At 41.2% G+C, this 26,972-nt stretch overlaps 1 protein-coding gene across 2 annotated transcripts in view; it reads right to left on the bottom strand.

Moving 5' to 3' along the window:
- yap1 (Yes1 associated transcriptional regulator) overlaps positions 1–26,972 on the bottom strand; it is a 131,299-nt gene that overhangs the window by 39,143 nt on the left and 65,184 nt on the right. For both annotated transcript variants that reach the window (XM_043691121.2, XM_043691120.2), the window contains exon 2: positions 3,840–3,958. In XM_043691121.2, the coding sequence (XP_043547056.1) occupies positions 3,840–3,958 (119 nt within the window). The remainder of the gene's footprint in view (positions 1–3,839; positions 3,959–26,972) is intronic.

The following is a 26,972-nucleotide window of genomic DNA, read 5'->3' as shown; positions in this document are numbered from 1 at the left end:
GAACAAGGTGGGGAATTTCAGATCTGTGAATTAAAGGTTTTGGAGACTGAGGTACAGAAAAGCCAAACATTAATCAATGATAAATATCGTCTGTACCCTTAGGTGCAATGTAGACACAGTTGTCATTAAATGCTGACTATATAACAGTAAATGGTGCTGAGAGTGAGTGGGGCTCTATCAATTGTGCATCAGAATTATTGTATCCCTGCAGCAACTAGGCATCAAATACCATGATCTAATATTCATGAACTTTAAATTTACTAATGGATATTATTCTTTTAGGTTTTGCAAAAGATTGTAGTAGCGACATGGCCCAATTTGCTTTTCGACCACACAATCTACTACACAAGAGAGGCGATAGTCTAGTGGTATTATCACTGGACTGTTAATCAAGAGACCACTGGTAATGTTCCGAGGACCTGGGTTCAAATCCTACTATAGCAGTTGGTGGAATTTGAATTTTAAACAAAATCTGGGATTAGGAGTGTAACAATGACTGAATCCATTTTTGATGGTCAGAAAACCCTACCTGATTCACACATCTTTTAGGGAAGGAAACGGTCATCTTTATGTGGTCTGGACTATATGTGATTCCAGACCCATGATTTTGAACTGCTTCCTAGGATGGGCATAAATGGTGACGAAGTCAGCCACACCCTCATCCTGTGAATGAATTAAAAACACGCCAACAATTTAACAGAAGTCTTTATTTCCAATCATGTGAAAATGGGGAAGTGATAGCATAGTGGCCATTTCACTGGATTGGTAATCATGAGACACAAGGTAATGGTCTGGGAACATTGGTTCAAATCCCACCATGGTAGCCACTTGAATGGAATTTAAAATCCTTAAATATCAATTGAAAGCTAGTCCTAGTAATTGCGATCATTAAACTGTTGTGAAATTTGTTTAAAAAACCCATCTGGTTCACTTATATTAAGGAAGGAAATCTGTCATCTTTACTCTGGCCTATATGCAACTCTGGACCCACTTGTTAACTTACAGTTAACTTGTAAGTGCCCTGTGAAATGCCCGAGCAAGCCACATGGTTCAAGGGCAACTACAGATGGTGATAAGTGCTGACTTTGCCAACAATGCCTGCATCCAATGAAATACACTCAGATGCAAAACCTGAAATGGAAAGAAAATCAACTGGATTAGGAAAACCTGTTTTGAACTAACTGATTGGGAAGTGACCATATTTCAAAACTCTGAGCATCACTACAAGATTGGCACAGAATATGTTTACTGCAAGCATCTATAAAAGTACAACGATCAAGACTGACTAGCAATGAGATCTCCCGCTCTTCTCAAAAACCCTTGAAACAATATTTTTGAAATGACAAGCAAATATGAACAAAAGCAATGAGCAGACGAAAAGAATTAAGACAGAGAAAATCAAAAGGTGGAGAGAGGAGGGCATGAAGATTGGGGTAGGGGGTTAAAGACACGAATAGTAGTAAGGGACAAATTAATTACTTGAGAGAAGCTAGAGACTCAAGAGCAGTCAGAAGTGTTAATGATCTCGGGTACCTGACCACCTACAAGTGTGCTTTTGAGAGCCAAGAAAAAAATGGGCAAATTGATCAAGGTAGAACAAGACAGAATAGTTTTAAAGTGAGAAACAAATGAAACAAGGTCGATGTGAGCAAAAAACAAAACGGTTTTCACAACATGAGTGGCTATGGTGTGGAATGTCGCCTGAAAATGTCCAGAAGGGTTACACCCAAATCACTGACTTCTCCACCTCCTGCTGCTAGAGTGTGGGGTGCTGGAAAAGGACCTTCAAGGACTTTTGCCCGAAATGTCGATTTTTCTGCTCCTTTGATGCTACCTGACCTGCTGTGCTTTTCCAGCACCACACACACTACTTTAATCTCTAGCATCTGCAGTCTTCACTTTCACCTCCTGATGCTGCCTAGCTAGCAGTGTCCTTCCAGCCTTCTGCCTGTCTACCTTAGAAATGTGAAGGAGGCAGGTTCCATTGAAGCATTTAACAGGGCACTGGTGACTTTGGATAGAAGTGGAGTGCAGGGATGTGGGGAAAGGCAAAAGATTAGCACTAGGTAAATATGGTGTAGGCATGATCGGCTGAATGGTTTATTTCTGTAGATTAGATTCCCTACAATATGGAAACAGGCCCTTCGGCCCAGCCAGTCCACACCGACCCTGCGAAGAGTAATCCACCCAGACCCATTTCCCTCTGACTAATGCACCTTACACTATGGGCAATTTAGCATAGCCAATTCACCTGACCTGCACATCTTTGATTGTGGGAGGAAACCGGAGCACACGGAAGAAACCCACGCAGACATGGGGAGAATGTGCAAACTCCACACAGACAGACAGTCACCTAAGGCTGGAATCGAACCTGATACCCTGATGCTGAGAGAGAGCAGTGCTAACCACTGAACCATTGTGTCATCCTACTATTACCAATTCTGTGATCAGTAATCTGGTAATGCTTTTCCTTTGTCACTAACATTATATATTTGCTAAAACAATTCTAAAAGAAAGATATATGTAATGCCGTGGGTATTTGGATCAAACTGATTACTTAAACAATGAAAATGTTTGCAGTGATTCAATTCGTTGTCTCGGTGATGGTAGCTATTGACAAATGAATCAATCTTTCTGTAATGAAGAGATTGAATTTATTTCAGTAGTTTTGTTCAGTATAAAGAGGTTGCAGCCAATGAGGATGTAATAGTAAAATAAGTCTGATTATATTTCACTAAAACTGAGCAGTATACTGAGCCTATGCAAAAGGCAAACCAAAATTAATGATTCATTCAGCAAACCAATGTTTAAAATAACAATTAGGCACTTTTTTTGAAATGAATAACCATACACTGACATAAATCTGAACGATTACCACACAAAGAATTCCAGAAACATAGCCCATAACCTTTCTTTGAAAATAATATCAAAGTGGTCTTTAATTTTAAGCAAAAGTCAGGTGTTAAAATATTTCAGGTTTAAAACTGAATTACCTGTATAGAACAACCACCCAAACAGTACATTCAGTTCCTATAACCAGCTCATGTTGGAACTCATCTGTCATGAATAGTGGTTTTTTCCCTGACTCCCAATTTGTTTCCATGCCTTTTAAGTCTCTTTTCTTTGAACCATGTATCCAGCCTGTTCATAAACACTGACAAGGACTCTGCTTCAATCACCAACTACTGCACTATGTTTGATAGCTTCACATGCCTGTACTTTAAAGAAAAATCTTCCTCTTTCTTATGTTTCTTCCATTTAATTTTACAATGGCGCTTTTCTTCTGGGCTCTCAGTCACTGGAAACTCTGTTGTCTTAAATATTTGAAGGAACAGAGTGAGTATCTCTGAAATCAACTCAATCTCAACTATTCAAACAATAGATTCAACATTTCAGGCTCTTGTGCATTTGCACTTCGTAGAAATGCTGAAGTGATAGAAGTGATTATTGCTGCACTGGGTATTTTACTGTTACTATTTACTACATTGATATATAAGCACACCCTTCCACATTAAATAACATAATGAATGGGCTAGATGTTTATGGCAGTGCTACAAAGGCTGGAGAATTATATTCTGGTAAGAGAACAAATGGACAAACTAAAGCCTTTCACTATGTGAGTCAATGACATAGTCAAGAGGGAAATACATGACTAATTTCTGCAATTGCTCCTACTTTGCAAGGCTGCACTTCCTTTCAAATCAAAGCCTAGACAAGTGAAGTGCATAAAATTAATAAAAATATTTGGAAAGAGGTTGTGAATTGGGTTTACAAATGTTTCTTCACCACTAATTTCACCACCCACACTCCCACTTTCCACACGGTTTTTCTCTGCTTACCTGAAGATGTTGTATTCATTAGGTTCTGTTGCAGGGATACTGTGCTGGCAGGAGTAGTCGAATTTAATACAGACATGGGCTTTCTTGGGTCTTGCCATGTTGTGGTCTGTTCAATGTGACTATAGTAAAAGAAAAGTTAAACAGTCGTGTGGTCATGTCTGTAACTCTGAGAACATGAGAAAATGATGAACAACTCTATTATGCCGTACAGTCAAACACAATAATAAATCCAGAGAACGGTCACAACACTTCAAGGATAAAACAAATTTAAATTTCAAGCAGCAATCCCCATACAAACTTGAGATTTCAGTTGATGAGTTCATTGCATGATTCATACTGAACAGACTTTTATATACAACCTGCAGTAACTTAGATTTAAGTATTTGTTTGGGTGAGATAACAGCACAAATACAATTTAAGCAATGCAAATCATTTCGGACAGGAGTGGAAGGAAATACAAACAAATTGCTGGAAAAAGTCAGATTTAGCAGCATCTCTGGTGAAAGAGAGCAGAATTAATGTTTCCAGTTGCGAATGATTTCTGAACTTGTGTGATACATGCAAGTTCAAAGTTAACAAATTAGTATAATTTTAACATATGAGGAACAGCTGAGGATACTGGGATTGTATTCGTTGGAGTTTAGAAGATTAAGGGGAGACTTAATAGAGACGTACAAAATAATACATGGCTTGGAAAAGGTGGATGCTAGGAAATTGTTTCAGTTAAACGAGGAGACTAGGACCCGTGGACACAGCCTTAGAATTAGAGGGGGTCATTTCAGAACAGAAATGCGGAGACATTTCTTCAGCCAGAGAGTGGTGGGCCTGTGGAATTCATTGCCACGGAGTGCAGTGGAAGCCGGGACGCTAAATGTCTTCAAGGCCGAGATTGATAGATTCTTGTTGTCTCGAGGAATTAAGGGCTACGGGGAGAACGCTGGAAAGTGGAGCTGAAATGCGCATCAGCCATGATTGAATGGCGGAGTGGACTCGATGGGCCGAATGGCCTTACTTCCACTCCTGTGTCTTATGGTCTTATGGTCTTATAACATGAGTGCTCAGTTTCTTTTGTAATTGAAGCTTTAAAAAGCACTTTTAAAAGTTTTCAAAAATAATCTAGAATGTTGGGGACTTATGGCATTGGCATTTCTGCAGTCTTTTTATTTCTCTTGTTCCTGCAAACATGATCTTCGGGAGACCGCCCTCCAAGGTGGATTTTGGGACACGCAGCAACGCAGTGTGGCCAAACTTCAGAACCCATGACGGTGCCTCAACTGGGACCTTGGATTCAGGTCATACTAAAGGGGACCCCACTACACTACACACACACACACACACACACACACACACACACACTCATACTCGCAACACACAGACTCTCATACACATGTTCTCTCTCAGTGCACACACACATCCCTCACTCACAGAACCCCTCAGCATTACTCCATCTCTCACTCGCACACACTCTCACTCTCTTTTGTGTGTTCCCACATAAAAGTCTATGGGGTGAATTTGCAGATAAATTCTATTTTGGTCAAAAAGCGTACATTCTGCAGGCAATCAATCCATGTGACATTTTATAAATTTCTACTTTGGAAATAGAACCAGTCTGACTCAAGATTGGAATACACAGACTCTAATCTCACACCTTTAATGCATTGTCTGAACTGAGATGTCACTTCTGTTTCATTAGAATCTTAAGTTATTTCTGGAATGTGACTTCAAAGCAGCTCTGGGATTTACATATTAATGAATCGAAACCTGCGACCCATTCTAAAAGATGAAAGATCTATCAGCAATCTAGGTTTTGTTTATTACATCAGTTGCATGACACGATGATCTTTTGCTATAAGTTCTGTGTCCTATGATTCTGCTCCACAAGCTATGTGATGAAGGAGCAGAGCTCCAAAAGCTCGTACTTGTAAATAAACCTGTTGGACCAAAACCTGACGTCATGCAATTTTTAATTATCTCAATATTCTGCTATAACGCACATTTTGTCAACGTGAATTCATTGCAATGCAGCTGGTGAATAGGTGTGAATAATGAAAGTGGAGTCGCAGGTAGACAGGATAGTGAAGGCGGTGTTTGGTATGCTTTCCTTTATTGGTCAGAGTATTGAGTACAGGAGTTGGGAGGTCATGTTGCGGCTGTACAGGAGATTGGTTAGGCCACTGTTGGAATACTGCGTGCAATTCTTGTCTCCTTCCTATTGGAAAGGAAACTTGAAAGGGTTCAGAAAAAATTTACAAGGATGTTGCCAGGGTTGGGGGATTTCCGCTATAGGGAAAGGCGAAACAGGCTGGGGCTGTTTTCCCTGGAGCGTCGGAGGCTGAGGGGTGACCTTATAGAGGTTTACAAAAGAGGGGCATGGATAGGATAAACAGACAAAGTCTTTTCCCTGGGGTTGGGGGATCCAGACCTAGAGGGCATAGGTTTAGGGTGAGAGGGGAAAGATATAAAAGAGACCTACGGGGCAACATTTTCACCGAGGGTGGTACGGGTATGGAATGAGCTGCCACAGGAAGTGGTAGGGAGTGGTACAATTGCAACATTTAAGAGGCATTTGGATGTGTATATGAATAGGAAGGGTTTGGAGGAGTATGGGCCGGGTGCCAGCAGGTGGGACCAGATTGGATTGGGATATCTGGTCGACATGGACAGATTGGACAGAAGGGTCTGTTTCCATGCTGTACATCTCTATGACTATGAATAAGAAAAGCACGAGCTTTTAAAACAGGTTGGCTAGAGCGTATTTTGCATCACCACTTTCCATATGATTTGTATAGCACAACTTTTGTACAGTGCGGGGTCGCACAGGATAACTAACACCATACCACCAACCCTCAGTGTGAACCCTCACCAATACAGTGTGAACTACCTGCATTTAGATTGAGTCACATGCATCCTCAGAAATGCTGTCTTGAACTCTGTTAAAAAGCGTTTTTGAACCTTTCAAAAAGAGTCACTTTCACAGAAACAAAAGCAAAACTCACCTATTGCTACTTTAGATTCCAAGTTCCCAGAAATTAATAATGTAAATACGATATTATGAACTTTCATCACAGAATTCATGTAACGTTAGGTTGCCACAAACTTTAGATATCTCTGCAGGGAATCAGTTTCCTTGTTTGGGTGAATATCCTCAAACCTTGTACCCCATGTGTAAAATAGGTAATCTTAAACCTGCACGCCAATTGGCAAAGACTTCATCATACCCTCCTTCTCCGGTTTTTGCTCCTGCAGTGTCAAACACCTGGACAACTGAGTAGTGGCATGGATAAATCTGTGAGTGCAACAAAAGACATATTCCACATCCTAACCATGAGCTGATGGAAACATGGGTTTTGATTGATCAGTTGTTCATGAAGCAGACTGTGCTTGCAGAATCCAAGAAAAAAAATCTGTTAGATGTTGCTTTATAATATGCATTTGCACTAATAGGGCAGCACGGTGGCTTAGTGGTTAGCACTGCTGCCTCACAGTGCCAGTTACTCAGGTTCTATTCCAACCTCAGGCGAATGTCTGTGTGGAGTTTGCATATTCTCCCAGTGTCTGCGTGGGTTTCCTCCAGGTGCTACTGTTTCCTTCCACAATCCAAAGATGTGCAGGTTGGGTGAAGTGCCCATGCTGAATTGCCCATAGTGGTCAGGGATGCCTAGATTAGGTGCATTAGTCAGGGGAAATTGGGTCTGGGTGGGTTACTCTTCAGAGGGTTGGTGTGGACTTCTTGGGCCAAAGGGCCTGCCCCATACTGTAAGAATTCTATAAAAGGATACCTCAGCAACCAAATTAGGATAATCAGTTGAGTTTATACGGTGATTTGTTTACACTTGCTAGAACTGTAAATCATTCACATTCATATGCAGGGACACGCACTGCAACAAAACATGTTCAAGCCTTGCACCATTTTTGAATTACCAGGTGCTTGCAAGCCTAGAGCTTACCACTGTTTTCTGCAACAGCAATGTCTCAAGCAGTCAATTTGGCAAATAATCAGCATCATTTCCTCCTGTGCTACAAATTGTGATTGCACCCATTTTTTCTATTTCTTCTGTATCATGTAATTGGTTAAATTTTACATTTTCATTTATCTATTAATTGGTTATTTGAAAAAGACCATAGCAGAGAAGTATTAGAAGGTATTTAATTCATACTTTATTACTTTAAATAAATTTAAGGAACTAAGCAGAGATGGCTTGGCAGGTAATGTGCTGTAGCTGTATGATGTGGGAGCTGGCTGACCCCATTGTGAACGGCAGCGACCACATCTGCAGCAAGTGTTGGTTGGTGGACGAACTCCAGCTCTGAACTGAAAATCTGGAATCTGAGCTTCAAACACTGCGGCACATCCAAGAGGGGGAAGAGTTACCTGGATGCTTTGTTTCAGGAGGCAGTCATACCTGGTAGATTAAGCAATTCAAATTCAATTAATGATCAGGGACAACAGGGTATGACTGCAAGTAAAGTAGTTAGGGGGAACCGGAGTTCAGGAATTGGAAGAGCTTCAGCTTTTGACCTCATCCAATACTTGCTCCCTGTTTGGACGAGGAAAAGGTTTGCAAGGAGGATGAGCAAGCTCACCATAGCATTCGAGGTTGCGGAGAAGGAGGTGGTGGTGGTAGTGGGGGGGTTTACCAAAAAGACAAATAGCAGTTATAGGGGATTCTACAATTAGGGGAATAGATAGTATCCTTTGCAAGCCGGGTCAGGAGTCCTGCATGGTGAGACGCCTGCCCGGTGCCGGATGCAGGACATCTCTGGCCGGCTTGAAAGGATATTGGAGCGGGAAGGGGATGATCCAGTTGTTGTGGTCCACATCAGGACTAACAACATAGGCAAGGGTAGGATGGAGGACCCATTTGCGGATTATCAAGCACTAGGAACAAAACTAAGAAACAGGTCCTCGAGGGTCATAATCTCCGGATCACTGTCCAATCTATGTGCAAATTGGCTAGGGATAAGAAAAATTAGGGAAGTAAACACAGCTACAGGAGTGGTGTGGGAAAGAGGGGCTCCATTTCATGGGGCATTGGCATCAGTTTTGGAACTGGGGACATCTGTACCAATGAGACGGTCTCCACCTGAATCAATCTAGAACCAGTGTTCCAGCAAAAAGGATAAATGATCAATAGGACTTTAATCCAGTGAGTCGGGGGGCCGGGGGAAGAACGACAAGGAGTATGATGGTTAATAAAAGGTAAACAGCAGGTTGGCAGGTGTGCAGCAAGGTTTAAGTTCAAGGCCGACTACGAAAGAAGTGAAAAGGAAGGATAACTCACGAGATATTATTAGAGACGCTGGAAATCATAAGGGTAAGAAAGCTAGCATAAAGGCACTTTACCTGAATGCTCGTAGCACTCATAAGATTGATGAGTTAACAGTGTAAATCATCGCAATTTGGTAGCCATTATGGAGACATAGTTAGAGGATGGTCATGACTGGGAGTTAAATATCCAGGGGTACCAGACAATTTGGAAGGACAGGCAGAAAGGAAAAGGGAGGTGGCGTAACTCTGATATTCAAGGACGATATCAGGATGGTGCTGAGAGATGACATAGGTTCTATGGAGAATGAGGTTGAATCCATTCGGGTGGACATTAGGAATTCTAAGAGGAATAACTCATCGATTGGCACAGTCTACCGCTCACCAAATAATATCACACATTGGGGCAATAAACAACGAATAACTAATGCCTGTAAAAATGGTTTAGTAATTAGCATGGGGGAATTTTACTTTACATGTAGATTGGTTGAACCAACTCAGCCATGGTAGCCTTGAAGAGGAGTTCGTTGAGTGTATCAGTGATAGTTTTCTTGAATGGTATTACTAGAACCAACGAGGGAGCAAGCTATCTTAGATCTGGTCCTGTAATGAGACAGGAATAACTATTGACCTCTTGGAAGGAGTGATCACAGTATGGTTGAATTTAGAACTCGGATGGAGTGTGTGAAGATAAAATCTAATATTAGCATCCTGTACTTGATCAAAGGGGACTACAATAGATTGAGGGAGGACTTGGCTAAAGTGGACAGGAAACAAAGACTTTATGGTGGGACAGTTAATGAGCAATGGAGGACTTTCAAAGCAATTTTTCAAAGTACTCAGCAAAAGTATATTCCAGCAAAAAGGAAGAAAAGGGGTAATCTGCAATAAGTGTTGAAGGAAATAAGGGAGGCTATCAAATTGAAAGAGAAGGCATACAAAGTGGCCAAAAACAGCATGAAACTAGAAGATTTGGAAAACTAAAAGGTCAACAGAAAGCCACAGAAAGTGCTTTTAAAAAAGAAAGACAGAACACGACAAAAAACTGGCACAGGATATAAAGACAGATAGCAAAAGTTTCTATGAATATATATATATATATATATAAAAAAAAGAGTGGCTAAACTAAAAGTTGGTCCTTTAGAGAATGAGAAGAGGAATTCAGTTATGGGATATGATGAAATGGCTGAGGCACTGAAGAGGAATTTTGTATCGGTCTAATAATAGAGGGCACTAATAATATGCCAGCAATTGACAAAGAGACGAAGGATGGGGAGAAACAAGAAACAAATCAGTATTATGGAAGAGGTAGTGTTGGGCAAGCTAATGGAGCTAAGGATAGACAAGTCATCTGGCCCTGATGGAATACATCATGGGGTACTAAAAGAGATGGTGGCAGCGATAGCGAGTGTACTGACAGTTAGCTTCCAAAATTCGCTGGACTCTGGGGCAGTTTCAACAGATTGGAAAACAGCAAATGTGATGCCACTTAAAAAGAGAGGTAGACAAAAGATGGAAAATTATAGACCGATTAGCTTAACCACTGTAGTGGGGAAGATGCTGGAGTCTATTATCATGGAAGAAACAGCAAGGCATCTCATTAGAAATTGCCCCCATTGGGCAGACGCAGCATGGGTTCAAGAAGGCTAGGTCATGCTTAACAAATCTTTTCAAATTCTATGAAGACATTACGATGAACAAGTGGACAATGGGGACCCAGTGGATGTGGTTCACCTAGATTTCCAAAAGGCCTTTGATAAGGTGCCATACAAGAGGCTGCAGCATAAGATAAGAATGCAAGGTGTTATAGGTAAATTATGAGCATGGACAGAGGATTCGTTGACTAACAGGAAGCAAAGAGGGGATAAATGAGTGCTATTCTGGCTGGCAGTGACTAGAGGTATCTCTCAGGGATCTTTATTGGGACTACAATCATTTGCGACTTTTTGATGATTTGGAGTTGGGGACCATGTGTACAGTGTCATTTGCAGACTTCGACACCAAGATGAGTGGCAGAGCAAAGTGTGCAGAGGACTGTGAAACTTTGCAGAGGAACATACATATATTGAGTGAGTGGGTAAAGGACTGGAAAATGGATTACAATGTAAATAAACCATACATTTGGTAGGAGTAATAGTAAAAAGGATCGTTAATTGAATGGTAAAAAGTTGCAGCAAGCTGCTTTGCAGAGGGACCTGGGTGTCCTTCTGTGTGAATCACAGTAGGTTAGTCTGCAGGTCCAAGCAATTAGGAAGGCAAATGAAATTTTGTCCTTCACTGCGAAAGGGATTGAGTTTAAAAGCAAAGAGATAATGTTGCAGCTGCACAAGGGGCTGGTGAGGGCACACCTGGAGTACTGTGTGCAGTTTTGGACTCCTTACTTGAGAAAGGATGTGCTGGTACTGGAGGGGGTGCAGAGGAGGTTCACTTGGTCGATTCCAGAGTTGAGGGTTTTGGTTTATGAGGACAGACTAAGTAAAAAGGGATTACATTCATTGGAATTTAGAAGAATGTGGGGAGATCTTTTAGAAACATCTATTCCCTTCATAGTTTTATATATCATAGAAGTAAAGAGGATGCTTCCACTGGCAGGTGAAACTAGGTCAAGAGGGCGTAGCCTCAAGATTAAAGGGAGCAGATTTAGGATTGAATTGAGAAGGAACTTCTTAACCTAGAGGGTTGTTAGTCGATGGAATTCCTTGCCCAGTGAAGTAGTTGATGTTATTTCAGTAAATGTTTTTAAAGCTAAGGTAGATTTTGTTTTTAAACAATAAAGGAATTAAGGGGTCAGAGCATGGTTAAGTGGATCTGAGTCCACGAAGAGATTAGCCATGATCTTATTGAATGACAGAGCAGACTTGAAGAGCTAGAAGGTCTACTTCTGCTACTAGTTCTTGTGTTCCAGGAGTGCATGATGAAAAACTTTGACAACAATCAAATTCTGTGCTACAAAACAACTTTGTTGATATGTAACTATGTAGTTATCTCCAAGCTGACATGATTGCTAAAAGTCCTAAAAGACAATCATGTGGGTAGCATTAGTCTCAATCTGAGCCTTTTGGTCACTTGTCTGAATATTTGCTCAGGTGATTCAACGTCAAAAACACTTAGTTTAATAATGCTCCTTCAACGCACCTTTAGCCAGTATTGGACAGCAAAGACAGTGACCTCAACAGTACAACGGGAGTTTGATCAGATGGGCCAATGGCTGAGGAGTGGCAGATGGAGTTTAATTTAGATAAATGTGAGGTGCTGCATCTTGGAAAAGCAAATCAGAGCAGAATTTACACATTTAATGGTAAGGTCCTGGGGAGTGTTGCTGAACAAAGAGACCTTGGAGTGCAAGTTCATTGTTTGTTGAAAGTAGAGTCACAGGTAGATAAGATAGTGAAGGTGGCATTTGGTATGCTTTCCTTTATTGGTCAGAGTATTGAGTACAAGTGTTGGGAGGTCATATTGTGGCTGTACAGGACATTGCTTAGGCCATTGTTGGAATATTGTGTGCAATTCTGGTTTCCTTCCTATCGGAAAAAATTTGTGAAACTTGCAAGGGCTCAGAAAAGATTTACAAGGATGTTGCCAGGGTTTGAGGATTTGAGCTATAGGGAGAGGCTGAATAGGTTGGGACTGTTTTCCCTGGAGCATCAGAGGCTCAGGAGTAACATTATAGAGGTTTATAAAATCATGGGGGACATGGATAGGGTAAGTAGACAAGCTCTTTTCCCTGGGGTGAGACACCAGACCTAGAGGGCACAAGTTTAGGGTGAGAGGGGAAAGATATGAGACGCAAGGGGCGATGTTTTCACAGAGGGTGGTGCTTGTATGGAATGAACTGACAGAGAAAGCAGTGGAGGCTGATACAATTACGGCATTTAAAAGGCATCTAGATGGGTTTACAAATAGGAAGGGTTTAGACGGATATGAGCAAAATGCTGGCAAATACATTAGATTAGGTTAGGATATCTGGTCGGCATGGACGAGTTAGTTCCGTGCTGCACATCTCTATGATTCTGTGATTTAGATATTATACAACCCGTTAATCAGATCTTTTGGCAGCACTTGCTAATTCCAATTGGCAATAGATACTGCTGGGAGAAAGTAAGAACTGCAGACGCTGGAGATCAAAGTCGAAGCATGCAGTGCTGGAAAAGCACAGCCGATCAGATAGCATCCAAGGAGCAGGAGACTAGCTCTTCATTCCCGATGAAGAGCTTATGCTTGAAATGTCGACTCTCCTCCTCCTTGGATGCTGCCTGACCAGCTATGTTTTTTCAGCACCACACTCTTAACAGTAAATAGTGTTGATTAAACTAGCCAAAATTAACTTCAACAACTTCATCCAACGTACAACCCACCTAAATTTCTGTTCCAAATCGCCAATAAGTGGTATGGCATAGCATCTACTTTTGATTTTACATGATGCTACACTTGAGGCAGGAGGCCAACAGTCTATTTTGCAAAATGAATTCCAGATCAATGCTAAAGTGACTTCCGCACAATATTCAACCTTTTTTTTTACTTGGTTCCAGTTTCCATCAAGATCTATCTAGCAGCCGGAGTACAATTTGCTGCACAAGTTTGAGGATGCTAACATACATTTGTAAACTTAAAATCCCAAATCCAAGATTAAAATTCCAAACACCAAAAAAAAGACAATGCTGGACATATTTAAAATAAGAGCAGGCAGGTTTTAACCTGATCAAGACAAAATCTGTGTGCAAATTCATTTCAGAATGTAAGGATGCTGACTCAGTAAATTTAATGGACCAGAATAAAAAGTAGTAATCAAACAGCAGATGGCAATATTCATAAAATTTTGGGTCTGCTACAGCCATGTAGCAGACTAGTACCAGAGAAGCAGCAAAGAAAAGTCAGTTTGCATTTTTTCACAGGGCATTTGTCAAGATTCAGGGCTTCCATAAAGAAACACAACTGCTTAACAAGGTTAGATCACATGGAATACAGGAGAACCAGCCATTTTGATACAACATTGGCTAGAAGGTAGGAGACAGAGTGTGGTGTTGGAGGAGGGTTGCTTTTCAAACTGGAGGCCTGTGGCCAGTGGTTTGCTGCAGAGATCGGTGTTGGGTACACTTCTTTATGTCATTTATATAAATGATTTGGATATGAACAGAGGAGGCATGGTTACTAAGTTTGCAGATGACACCAAAACTGGAGGTTTAGTCAACAATGACAAAGGTTGTCTCACAATACAATGGAACCTTGACCAGACAGGCAGAGTTTAATTTGATGAATGTGAGGTGCAAAATTTTGGTAGGGCAAATCAGGGCAGGACTTATACTCTTAATGGTAAGGTCCTGGGGAGTGTAACCAAACAAAGAGAGCTTGGAGTGCAGGTTCACGGTTCCTTGAAAGTTGAGTCATGAGTAGACAGGGTAGTGAAAGAGACTTTTGGTACACTTGCGTTTATTGGTCAGTACAATGAGTGAAGGAGCTAGGACATCGTGTCGCAGCTGTACAGGACATTGGTTAGGCCACTTTTGGTAAACTGCATGCAATTCTGGTCTCCTTGCTATAAAGGTTGAGACAAGATTTACTTGGATGCTGAGTCGAGAGTACGAAGCTGGAAAAGCACAGGTCAGGCAAAATCCAAGGAGTAGGAGTGTTAACGTTTCAGGCATAAGCTCTTCATTAGGAATGAGGCTTGTGGGCTGGTAGGAGCTGAGAGATAAATGGGAGGGGGGGGGGGGGGGGGGAGGAAGGTAGCTGAGAAAGCAATAGATAGTTGGTGAGGGAGAAGGTAATAGGTTGGTGGGGGTGGAGCGGATAGATGAGAAAGGTGGTGGACAGGTCAGGAGGGCGGTGCCAAATTGGAGGCTTGGGACTGGGATAATGTGCAGGGAAGGGAAATGGGGTAACTATTAAAATTCACATTCATCCCTTGTGGTTGCAGGGTCCCAAGGCAGAATGAGGCGTTTTTCCTCCAGATGCTACGTGGTAATGGTTTGGCAGTGGGGACGACCCAGGACCTGCATGTTCTTGGCTGAGTGGGAGGGCGGAGTTGAAATGTTCAGTCACAGGACGGTAGAGTCAGTAGGTGCAAATGTCCTAGAGATGTTCTCTGAAACAATTCACAAGAAGGTGCCCTGTCTCCCCGATGTGGAGGAAACGACATCGGGTCAACAGATAGTAGATGACATTGGTAGGGGTACAGGTAAATTTCTGTCGCATGTGGAAGGAGGCGAGGGGAGTGGTGTAGGCGCAGGTTTTGCATTCCTGCAGCGGCTGGGAAAGGTGCCAGGAGTGGGGTGTGGGCGGGTTGGGGGGGGGGGGGGGGGGGCATGGACCTGACGAGGGAGTTTGAGGGAACTGTCTTTCTGAAACACTGATAGGTGTGGGGAGGGAAAAACATCCCTGGTGGTGGGGTCTGTTTGGAGGTGGCGGAGTGGGGGGGGTGGGGTTGGTCCTGGTTGCGTTGGGAGTGGTGGGGTTCAAGGGCCATGCTGAGGGATGTGGAGGAGATGCGCTGGAGGGCATTGTCAACCACATGGGAAGGGAAATTGTCATCTTGGAAGGAGGAGGCCATCTGGGAATTGGTCATACTGGTAACAGATGCGACCGAGGTGGAGGAATTGGGAATAAGGGATGGCATTATTACAGAAGGCAATGTGAGAGGAAGTGTGGGAGTTGGTGGGCTTATAGTAGATGTCCATGGTTAGTCAGTCGTCGGAGATGCTGATGGAGAGATCCAGTATGAGGAGGGGAGGGAGGTGTCTGAGATGGAGTGTTGGAGGCTGAGGGTGAATTTATAGAGGTTTATAAAATCATGAGGGTCATGGATAGGTTGCATAGTCAAAATCTTTTCCCTAGGGGAATGGAGACCAGAGGGCATAGGTTTAGGGAGAGAGGGGAAAGATATAAAAAGGAACCTAAGGGGCAACGTTTTCATGCAGAGGGTGGTGCATGTAAGAAATGAGTTGCCTGGGGAAGTGGTGGAGGCTGGTACAATTACAACATTTAAAAGGCATCTGGGATGGGTACATGAATAGGAAATGTTTGGAGGGATATGGGTCAAATGCTGGCAAGCGGGACTAGATTAATTTAGGATACCTGGTTGGCATGGACAAGTTCGGCCGAAGGGTCTATTTCCAAGCTGTACAACGCGGACTAAGTTCAACATGTAGCAGCTGTGAAAACTTTGATCTTTAATCTGCCTACTTCAGATGGATTTATCTACTAGGACACAGCACAGAGGCTTTCAATTTAGCCTTGAATTAATGTGATTTGGTAGTCCAAACAATATACACCAAATTAAATACATCTACATTTTATTTGCAGTTATTGATATTTGTGTACAGCCACAGGAAGAGCTTTTACTACCCAGGGTAACCTAGCTAAGGCCAATAAGACATAAATTGGCTGGGGAAAACCATCTTTCTTCAGCCCTTAAAACATGCCTTCTGCAAACTTCATTATTCTCCAAAAGGTTTAGGTTTAAACCATTGTTACAGAAAGATACTGGTGAAGTGAAAAGAAGGAGCTCAGAGTACATGCAAGCCAATTGCAAATTGCAAAGTACAAGCAGTGGCACGGTTTACTAATTTATGCACTTTAATTAACAGTTTTTGGCCTGAACAATTATTAACTTAACTACACATAATTTAACCAAGATTAGCAACTTCCAGACTTTGCTTGAACATGTCAACATCCACTGTAGCAGTTGCAGATGAAATAGATGGCAATTACGCAATGTCAAAATCAATTCCTTATAATGGCAGTGAACCATCCTTGAATTTGTTGCTCAACATCACAACCAAATTTCATAAAATCTTAGGGGTCACTAATCAGACATTGATCTTTAACCAGCTCTATCCAAACTGTGAAAAGTCTATTTGCTCAGGAACAAGTGGATTAACATATGGGTCAAGGTTGGATTGTGTTATGTAGGTTCATAACATTATTATTTGAGCACTTGGACTCTAAAATTGAGCTTGGTTTTCAATTGTGAAGATTTTTAGAAAAGGTTAGAAAGTAATTTTGGACATAGAGTTCAAAACAGCATTTAAAATGAAGTTATGCAATTTCATCTAAATGAGCAACAAGCTAACTGGGAAGGTGATTGACTCTACGCTCAGGGAAACATCCCTCCCACATCCAACTCCCTCAGGATCTTACATGTCTCAAAGTTCTCTTACTTGTCTGAACTCTAACAAATGGAAATTTACCTCGTCCAACCTTTAATCTCATGTTAACCTAGAGATTATTTAATAAACCTTCTCTGAATAGTTGAAAATGCATTTTCATTTCTACTTAAATAAGGGGACCCATACTGTAGACAGTAGTGTACAGGTTAAGGGAATTACAGTCACAATTTTCCAATCCAATGGAACCTTATGCAGATGTTGAAAACAACAGCCTTACCTTGCCAACACTGCAGCTCCAGCTTTTACCAGGATTGGTACCAGTGTCTCACAAACTGAAATTCACATTTAAAACACCAACCTTGAACAGTATATTCACTTCTTTCATCTTGTATGCTTTATGCCAAATTGCATATGGCTCAAGTGGTAATAAATGCTTCTAAAGCTTTGATTGTTCGTTTGATGCCTAGTTCCTCATACTGACAATACAGAGCTTCTTTCCATGTCATCAGTGTTGCTGTTTACATGAACCACAACGATTGAATCCTTCCTTCCCTTCCACTACAAGTTTCCCTCTAGCCCTGAGCAGACGCTGGAACTCCAGCACTGGAAAGGCATTACAATCTTCTGGACTCTCTCTCTTTGCTAAAGAGAATAATGTCCACATCTCTTCACTCTACTCTCCCGTGCTAAAACATTTGGTCCCTCTACTTGCATGATTTTCTTTACCATTTGCCTTGGTCAGTAAGCTCAATTAACCTCCATGCCCCTACCCTCATCTAAACAAGCTAAAAGGAACCTCAAACCTGGTGGACAATTGCAAAAGTTGAGGCTCCTGCATTCCTGCCCAATGGGACTCCTACCTATCAAACTTAGTCCAGTGATATTATATTCATGTATCGCACCTGCAAATCTTTTAAAGTCTCCAGCTTTCCTGTCTTTATTTTAAGCTTAACCATTAGAAGTCTGATCCATACGTATGAAATCCTAGCAAGTATCAGGTTTACGAAGTGTTGTACAATTACACAAACTGTGCCACAGACCCAGAACTAATCTTGATCAAGCAAGACTACTTTGACAGTTATTCGTAAACTTTCACATCTTCTAAACACATTTTCTAAATTTTAAAACAGCTTTTTTTTTAAAAAAGTTAACCATTCTACACCTGATCACTTCAGTTTTGTGAACAGAATTGGCCAAGTTGATTTTTTGAGAACTAGGTACAGTGGCCAGGTTGCCTCTTTGATCTTTGTTCCACTATTACTAATTTGTCAGTTTTTTTTAAACTCTATTTTAGCTTCTACTATACATATAGGGGCTTTCCCTTCACAATTTTCTTTCCTTCAAACAAGAAAGCATTCACACACAGCACAGTAGTCTTTCATGTGGCAACGTTGTCATGTTTTCTAAAGCTCAACAGTACCGCAGTGCCACTAGCACATGGTTTGAAAGCATGGGATAGGTTTTGTTTTCAGTATTAAGTTCTGGATAGCCTTAAGAAAATCATTGCTGTTCTTCTCCTCCAAATGGAGGACACGAAGCTTTCAAATTTAGTTTTCAGTTTGAAGATACAATAAGTTTAACCATCCCAAAATCCATGCTTTTTTTCCCAAAACCATCAAGCTGATGCTATCATTCATTGCGGAAAAATTGGCTGTGCCCATTTAAAAAAAATTAATAGGATGGACTTCCCTGGCTGGACCAGCATTTATTGTGGAGTGTGGTTCTGGAAAAGCACAACTGGTCAGGCAGCATCCAAGGAGCAGGAGACGTTTGGGCATAAGCCCTTCATCAGGAATGAGGCTTGTGAACCAAGGGGGTAGAGAGAGATAAATGGGAGGAAGGTGGTGCTGGGGTGGGGGGTAGCTGAAGAGGTAGCTGAGAGTGCAATATGTAGGTGTAGGTGGGAGTAATGGTGATACAACAGAAAGGAGGGTAGAGCAGATTTGGGGGTGGGGGTAGGAGGGAGGTGGACAGGTAGAACAAGTCATGAGGGTGGTGTCAAGTTAGGAGGTTGGATCTGGGATAAAGTTTGAGGGGGGGGGGGAAATGAGGAAACTTATTGCCCATTCTTAGTTGACCTGCCTTTTGAACCATGGCAGCCCACCTGTAAATTGACTCACAATGCCCTTGGGGAGCAAATTCCAGCAAACTCAAAATATTTCAAGAAATGGGAGCACCATTACATAAATGCAAAACATTACTTCAAATGAAGTTGAAAAAAGAATATCCTGCATCTTGGGGATGAAGAAATTTACGCTGAAAATTAATTTCAATTAATGATTAATAATCATTTTATACATCACAATGATGCCTTCTCAATTATCTTTTTCAATTGACTCTATCCTGGCCTTGTGTGGCAAGGAAAATAGCAATGTATCAATCCTAACAATTGATATAAATGAGCAGAGTACAGACTTCTTTTTCATTCAACTACTACTTTGCAAAGTCTTGTTTCATTCCGCCTTCCCAACTGCATAACTGTACAGGTGATCATGTTTCAAACGTTTTCATCTTGCAAAATACAATCAACCCACAATTAATACGAGCACTGTCCTACCATTATTTGAGGATCAAGATGTTGTTTCCCCAGAAATGTGGAAAACTATTTATGGAAGTATTCATTGAATTAAAAAAAAGCTTCCCGTGCCTTTTCAAAAGCAGATTCTAAAGAATGGTTAATTGGAACCCTTAACTCAATTCAATTTTGTTATGAAAAAAACTGCTTGGCGCCCAAAATCCTTATTGCATCTAACTGCAATTGCAATTTTCTTTGTTAGGGGCAGGGGAAAGACTCGCTTAGTTGCAAAGGTGCTGTATTGAAATAAGACTATCCAAACTTTTCAACAATGTTCTTCTGACTAAAGAGATCAGAAGCAATTCAATTCAAACCTCACTTGATGTAGTCATTTAACAGCCAATGAATTCTTTAACTCTTGCCTGTTGATATCATTAAACATTCCTCAATTACATTGGTAGATTGGATTCTCTACAGAAACATTCTCTTGCAAACAATCTTCACCCAGCACAGCTTCCACTTAATTCTGGAGGAGTGCCTCTGGCAGGTTAGGAATCAAGCCATTTATTTACATTGAATACTAGAATATAAATATAGTATTAGATTTCAGGGAATGAATAGCCAATTTTGACTCCAATACCACCCAAAAGAACATGCTTTCAATTAAATATACATCAAACGTGCAGATACAACCTGGACCTCCATTTGGATTCAACTTTAAAAAATCATTGGTAGTATATGGAATTAGCACTGTATGGTCACTTTGTTGTCATATGAAACTTTATGCTGCAAGTCAACACTTGAGGAAAGGGCCAACTGTGCTGCTCTCCTAAATTTGCATCTGACCGTAATACTGATCTTGTTACAAACTGGCAGTGACTGTCTGGGCTAAATGCATATATAAGGTGGCCACTCTAAATATAATTAAAAGGATGTCAGTAACTCAGGACAGGTAACACAAAGGAAGATGGTTGACGTTGTTTGAGGTCAGTCATCATAGCTCTACATCATCTCTGCAGGAGTTCCTCAGGATAGTGTCCTAGGCCCCACCTAGTTGCTTCAGTTGCTTCAATGACCTTCAATTGTAAAGCCAATGATTGCACATGTTCAGCACCATTTGTGACTCGGAAAAAGTGAAAACTGCAAATACTGGAGATCAGAGTCAAGTGTGTGGTGCTGGAAAAGCGCAGCAGGTCAGGCAGCATCCAAGGAGCAGGAGGATCGACATTTCGGGCATAAGCCCTTCATCAGGAATAAGGCCTCACTGGGCCAAAGGGCCTCTTTTCTATGGTATGATACTGAAGAGAGAATCTAACCATTGCCTCTTGATATGCAAATGGTATTACCATTGCTGAATCCCACACTAACATAATGGGAATTCACCAGAAACTAAACTGGACTAGCCATATACTTTGTCTACAAGGGAGGTCAGGAGCTAGGAATTGTGACAAATAACTCACCTCCTGACTCCCCAAAGCCTATTCACCATCTACAAGACAAGTCAGGGCTGTGATGGAATAATGAGGAGAAAGTGAGTTCTGCAGATGCTGGAGATCAGAGCTGAAAATGTGTTGCTGGAACAGCGCAGCAGGTCAGGCAGCATCCAGGGAACAGGAGAATCGACGTTTCGGGCACAAGCCCTTCAGTTGCCTGAATGTTGCAGCTCCAACAACATGGTGGCTCAGTGGTTAGCCTCACAGCGCCAGGAACCCGGGTTCAATTCCATCTGTCTGTTTGGAGTTTGCCCATTCTCCCAGTGTCAGGGGAGATTTCCTCTGGGCACAATCCAGTTTCCAAAGATGCACAGGCTACGTGAATTAGCCATGCTAAATTGCCCATAATGTTCAGGGATGTGTAAGTTAGGTACATCCATCAGGGGTAAAATGTAGAGTAATAGGGTAGGGGATTGGGTCTGGGTGAGTTGGTGTGGTCTTGTTCAGCCAAGAGGCCTGTTTCCATACTGAAAGGATTCTACATAGTCTGACACCAACCTGGATAAAGAGCCAACTTGATTGGCACAAGATTAGACCATTCGGTTTTTCTGCTACTGATGCTCAGTATTGCACATTTAAAGATACAGTACAGAAATTCACCAAGGTTCCTTGGAAAACACTGATTCAAGCTCATGACAAACATTGCCTCAAAGGGTGAGGGTAGCAGATGCATGGGAACACCACCACCTGCAAATTCCCCTCCAAGTCACAAACTACAGGGAAAGCGGTGGTCTAGTGGTATTATCACTGGATTGTTAATCCAGAAACCCAGATAATGTTCTGGGGACCTGGGCTCAAATCCCACCAAGGCAGATGGTGCAATTTGAATTCAATAGAAAAAGAAAAACCAAACCTGGAATTAAGAGTGTAATGATGACCATGAATTCATTACCGATTGTCAGAAAAACCCATCTGGTTCACTAATGTGCTTTAGGGAAGGAACTGCCATCGTTACCTGCAAGTGATTCCAAACCCACAATGTGGTCAACTCTTAACTGCCCTCTGGGCAATTAGGGATTGGTAATAAATGCTGCCTAACCAGCAATGCCCTCATCCTGTAAATTAATAAAAAAAGCCTTATTCCTTCGCTGTCACTGGGTCAAAATCCTGTTATCTCCTCCCCCAACCCCTCCCCAACATCCAACATTGACACCAAATGGACTGTAGCAGTTCAAGATGCAACTCACCAGCACTCTCTCATGGACAATTATGGATGGAAGTTAAATGCTGGCCTAGCCAAAGCCCACACACCTGAATGCAAAAAAAAATGCAGGTGTAAAGACAGTGTAACTATAATTTTGTGAAGATCAGCTGGTACCTCAAAATAAATGCTCCCACTGGTTTAACACACATGCAAATCAGCAGACCAGCAGCAACCACTGAAACACATGAGCCCCCTTACAAGTTTCCTTGGACAAAGAACAAAATGTTCAGCCTTCCAAGCCTACGCTGGCCTTAGAAAATTTAACAGCAGGCTAGCACTAGCATAAGTGTCTAACTTAAATAAGGTATAAAGCTACTTTTTCTAAAGCATGGAAAACACATTTATATTTTGTCAGATCGGCTCACATCACAGTTATCACCAGAGCCCAGAGGTTAAGAGATCAAATTCTAGACAAAACTTTCAGTGCATAATCTTAGCAACATAATCTTTGTTGTGGAAAAGGGTTGTCCTTGATGCAAAATATTAAATTAAGAATCCTTGTAGATCAGATGTGTATTAAAAGATTCAATGCCATTGTTACTAGCTCATCCTCTTATTGTTGGCATTCTCTCGGGTATGAATGTGCTGATTAACCTTGTGTCTCATCTCAGCTTTGAGTGTTGTCGTGGGCTGGGTCAGAGTTGCCCAATAATAGCTAGCCTACAACAATCGTTTTCAAATCATGAAGTGCTGCACTGTTTGCCTTTTGCACCTTCCTTCTATTTCTCTGAAAAGATAACCGAAGTCAAATAAATGGTTGAAGTACTTCATTAAATTTTATCAACATATAAGGCACTGATTGATTGGATCACATATCTCAATCAGTACAAAAATGTTTGTGCATAGTATGAAACAATGCATTATTATGCTTCAGCAATCACTGGGTTATTTTGTTCAATCTGAAACAGTAACTCCCAGCTACATTTTAACTTTATTGCACCTTCGATGTCAGTTTGCCTCATGCACTTCAAAATCTTGACTTCTGTCAGTACATCATTCCCCTCCGAAATGGAAGAACATCTTGCTAAATGTTGACAGATGACCTTCAATCAAAAGGATTAATTAATGGCCTGGCAACAAACACATTTGCACAGATGAACCATAAACTCTTGGCACTGTTTTCTTTTCAATTATTTTTTCTCCACATTCCAGTAACGGATGCTATGCATCTATGATTTAACCAACATCACCAGACTTTTATTCTCCACTACTGATTTTTACTTTTAGGATCATCATGGGACTATAGACAACACCCAGCTAGTTTTCCCCATGAATAACCTCTCCTTTAACTTCCAGTCTGCCTCCTCCACTCACTTTCAAATAAATAAATTCACGGATGGCCAAATCCATTCATAATACTGGTATCCACCCTGCTAAAAAAAAAGAGTAAACCATCCCATGCTCAGTTTAGCAGCCATCTCACATCCTCTCCAAACTCAGCTTGTGCATAAGCCAAACTTCTGGTGCTATCTGACCCAGCTTCTGGTCATTCAAGTTTTCTTCCTGGTAAAGGTCACCTCTATTTTGGAAAACTGCATGCATCCTCCCTGGCTCTATACATACTTGCAAGTAAATACCCAACTCTCTCATCCCTTTTTTTTTTGAACATGATACTTCTTTTCAAGCATTTTTTTAATGCAAGGCACCTGTCTCAACTTGTACTACCACAAAGAGTTTTGAATGTAAATCCCAAGGTGTATCTGTTCCTGCATCCATTTTAAAATTGTAACATTTCGTTTATAATCCCTCTCTTCAGTCTTATAACTGTGCTCTTTGCTGTTTACTACATTTGCTTTGTCAAAGAACTTGGAAATTATATCCCCATATCCAAATCCTTTTTTTTTTAAATATATAAGCAATGATCCCAATGCTGATTCCTAGCAGACGATACCAGTACTTCTCCTAAGATACATGTCCACGCAGATACACCAGCTGCAGTGCACTCATATCCTGGTTAATTGATGTTTACTGCCACTGCAGGTTACAAGCAAGGACCTGTAAACTCTCTGATAACAGGAAATTGATGAATGAGAGCGAAGCCTGACATGATTAATCAGGCTGAACTGAAGCTGATGTTTCCAGAGCTACACCTATTCTGGCCTTTTTTCTAGTTCACACATTGACCCACCTCCTGCTCACCACCACCTTCTTCCAGGACCTTCCGACATGAAGCCCTTTCTGCTCTATGTCTAGTTTCCTGAATACACAGGAGAAAGTGAGGTCTGCACATGCTGGAGATGAGAGCTGAAAATGTGTTGCTGGAAAAGCGCAGCAGGTCAGGCAGCATCCAGGGAACAGGAGAATCGACGTTTCGGGCATAAGCCCTTCTTGGCTTATGCCCGAGACATCGATTGTCCTGTTCCCTGGATGCTGCCTGACCTGCTGCGCTTTTCCAGCAACACATTTTCATTCCTGAATACACAACCTTTTTCCTGAACCCTCATTAAAAGTGAGGTTGGGAGGGAGGGAGGGAGTGAGTCAGTTGATGAGTAAGCAGGGAAGGCAGTAAGCAGTTGAGAGGTGGTAAACGGAGTGAAATAGTGATTAAGGAACACAGGAACATTTTAAATGATCATGGTTAATCAAATAGTTTAATGTGTTTTACTCAAACCAGTCCATAATCCTTTATGCCACTGATAATCAAACAATTCTCAAATTGTACATTACATATAAAGGCTAAGCTTCCACAGCTCTCTTTGAAACAGTATAACAAAGATTTCATTATCTGCCGAATAAAATAATTTAGAATCATAGAATCCCTACAGACCAGAAAGAGGCCAGTTGGCCCATTAAACCTGCACTGACCCTCTGAACAGCATCCCACCCAGACCCACCCCATCAACATAACCAGTGTTTTTTTTTAAAAAACCGTGGTCAATCCACTTTACCTACACATCTTTAGACAGTGGGAAGGAACTGAAGCACCCAGTGGAAACCTATGCAGACACAAGAGAACATGAAGATTCCCACAGACAGTTACCCAAAGCTTGAACTGAATCCTAGTCTCTGCTGCTGTGAGGCAGCAGTGCTAACCACTGAGCCAAAAGGCCATGCTTCTTTTGGTTCCAGACTCCCTAGCCAGTACAAACCACCTTTTCTAACTCTTTAAACATTTTGTAAGTTTCAAGGAAATGACCAAAACCCTCGATGCACCTCACTGAGGTATTATACTGGAAATCAAGCAAGAAGATAGGGATTTTAAAGAGTAAGGCTCCCCAATTTACAGAAACAGGTTGATAGAAAGCATGGACCAAATTTCTGTACTGAAGAATTACTATCGATTAGAAGTACTCAGACTTTGGCTTCAGATAAACAGTTACAAACCATCAGCATAAACTCATTTCCTTCCTAAATTCCTCCTTACACACATGGTAAAACAGGATGGGGGCTAGAGGAGAAAACAAACTGGAGTGTTCAGCAGCTTTTATCAGAGTACAGTTGTTGAGATGATCATTATGACTATTGTCCTAGCTAGCACATTACTTCAGTCATCTTTCTCTGGATGCTTCTATTAGTTGATAAAGACAGACAAGCTGGTTCACTCAAAATGTCTCCAACTTATCAATTGGAAGATCCAGCTTACAACAACTAATGCTGGAAAGAAATGTTTTTTCCAGGTTTACTGTGAGTCTTAATTACAGAGAACAGAGAGAACGCTCCAAGCTGGGAAGAATGTTTTTGTTCCCAGTTCCAAATTGTTCAATTACCTGAGAATCACAGTTGTTGGCAAGCAAAGAACCCCTCTTCTTGATAAAGTGGTCACTATTCCATCAACTATTCAACTTCTTGTACCCAATGTGAGCTGCATCTGTACAACCCCACATCTTCAAACTGTCTGCAAATAAAACTTCAATTATTGTTTTTCTACAAAAAGTGATGCCTGCCATTGGTGGTGCCATGTTACCATGTTTTGCAAAACTGGGTTTAAATCATAGACATTAATTAGATTATTTTATTGTTTAATTTTGCTCTGCTGAAGTTACTGAAAGGCCAATAAATTGCTAAGTTTTTTGAGCTACAAAATGTGTCTAGAATCATTTGCTCACAAAATCTAAGATTGGTTACTCAAAATGTCTGGTTAGAAATCATTGGGGTTAATTTTTGAGGGTCTTTGGAAGCTTTAATTTTAGTGTTGTGAATACAGGCTGGTAGGCTGATTTGATTTCACTGTCTGTCTCCACATTGTATGTCATTTTATTATACCTTCAAACTACTTTATAGAGCCCATTAAATTTCATTTCTAGACATTCATCTTGCAAAGGCAATAATATTACCTGAACTGCTCTAAGGTGCTGAATGTTTATTTGCCCATTTCATTTTCACCCAAAACTGTTAAATTTTCCTGCACTAACCAACATGCTCCTGAGTGCCTTCCTAGAACTATGAACATGTAATCCAAACAGAGTTCATCTTGCACATTCAACTCCTCTCTAATTAAGTTTAATGGACCTCAACAGTTTGCCTTCCTGTTTTTGCTACCAAAATAAACTCATTTACTCATATTATACGTCATCTACCATGCATTTCCCCACTTACTAAATTTTTCCAAA

This window comes from Chiloscyllium plagiosum, unplaced genomic scaffold (assembly GCF_037043375.1).
Source record: "Chiloscyllium plagiosum isolate Xiang-an unplaced genomic scaffold, Cpla_swu_hap1 HiC_scaffold_6, whole genome shotgun sequence".
NCBI lineage: Eukaryota > Metazoa > Chordata > Chondrichthyes > Orectolobiformes > Hemiscylliidae > Chiloscyllium > Chiloscyllium plagiosum.
The sequence above is the reverse complement of the archived record's forward strand: the minus strand, read 5'-3'. Positions and strand labels throughout refer to the sequence as shown.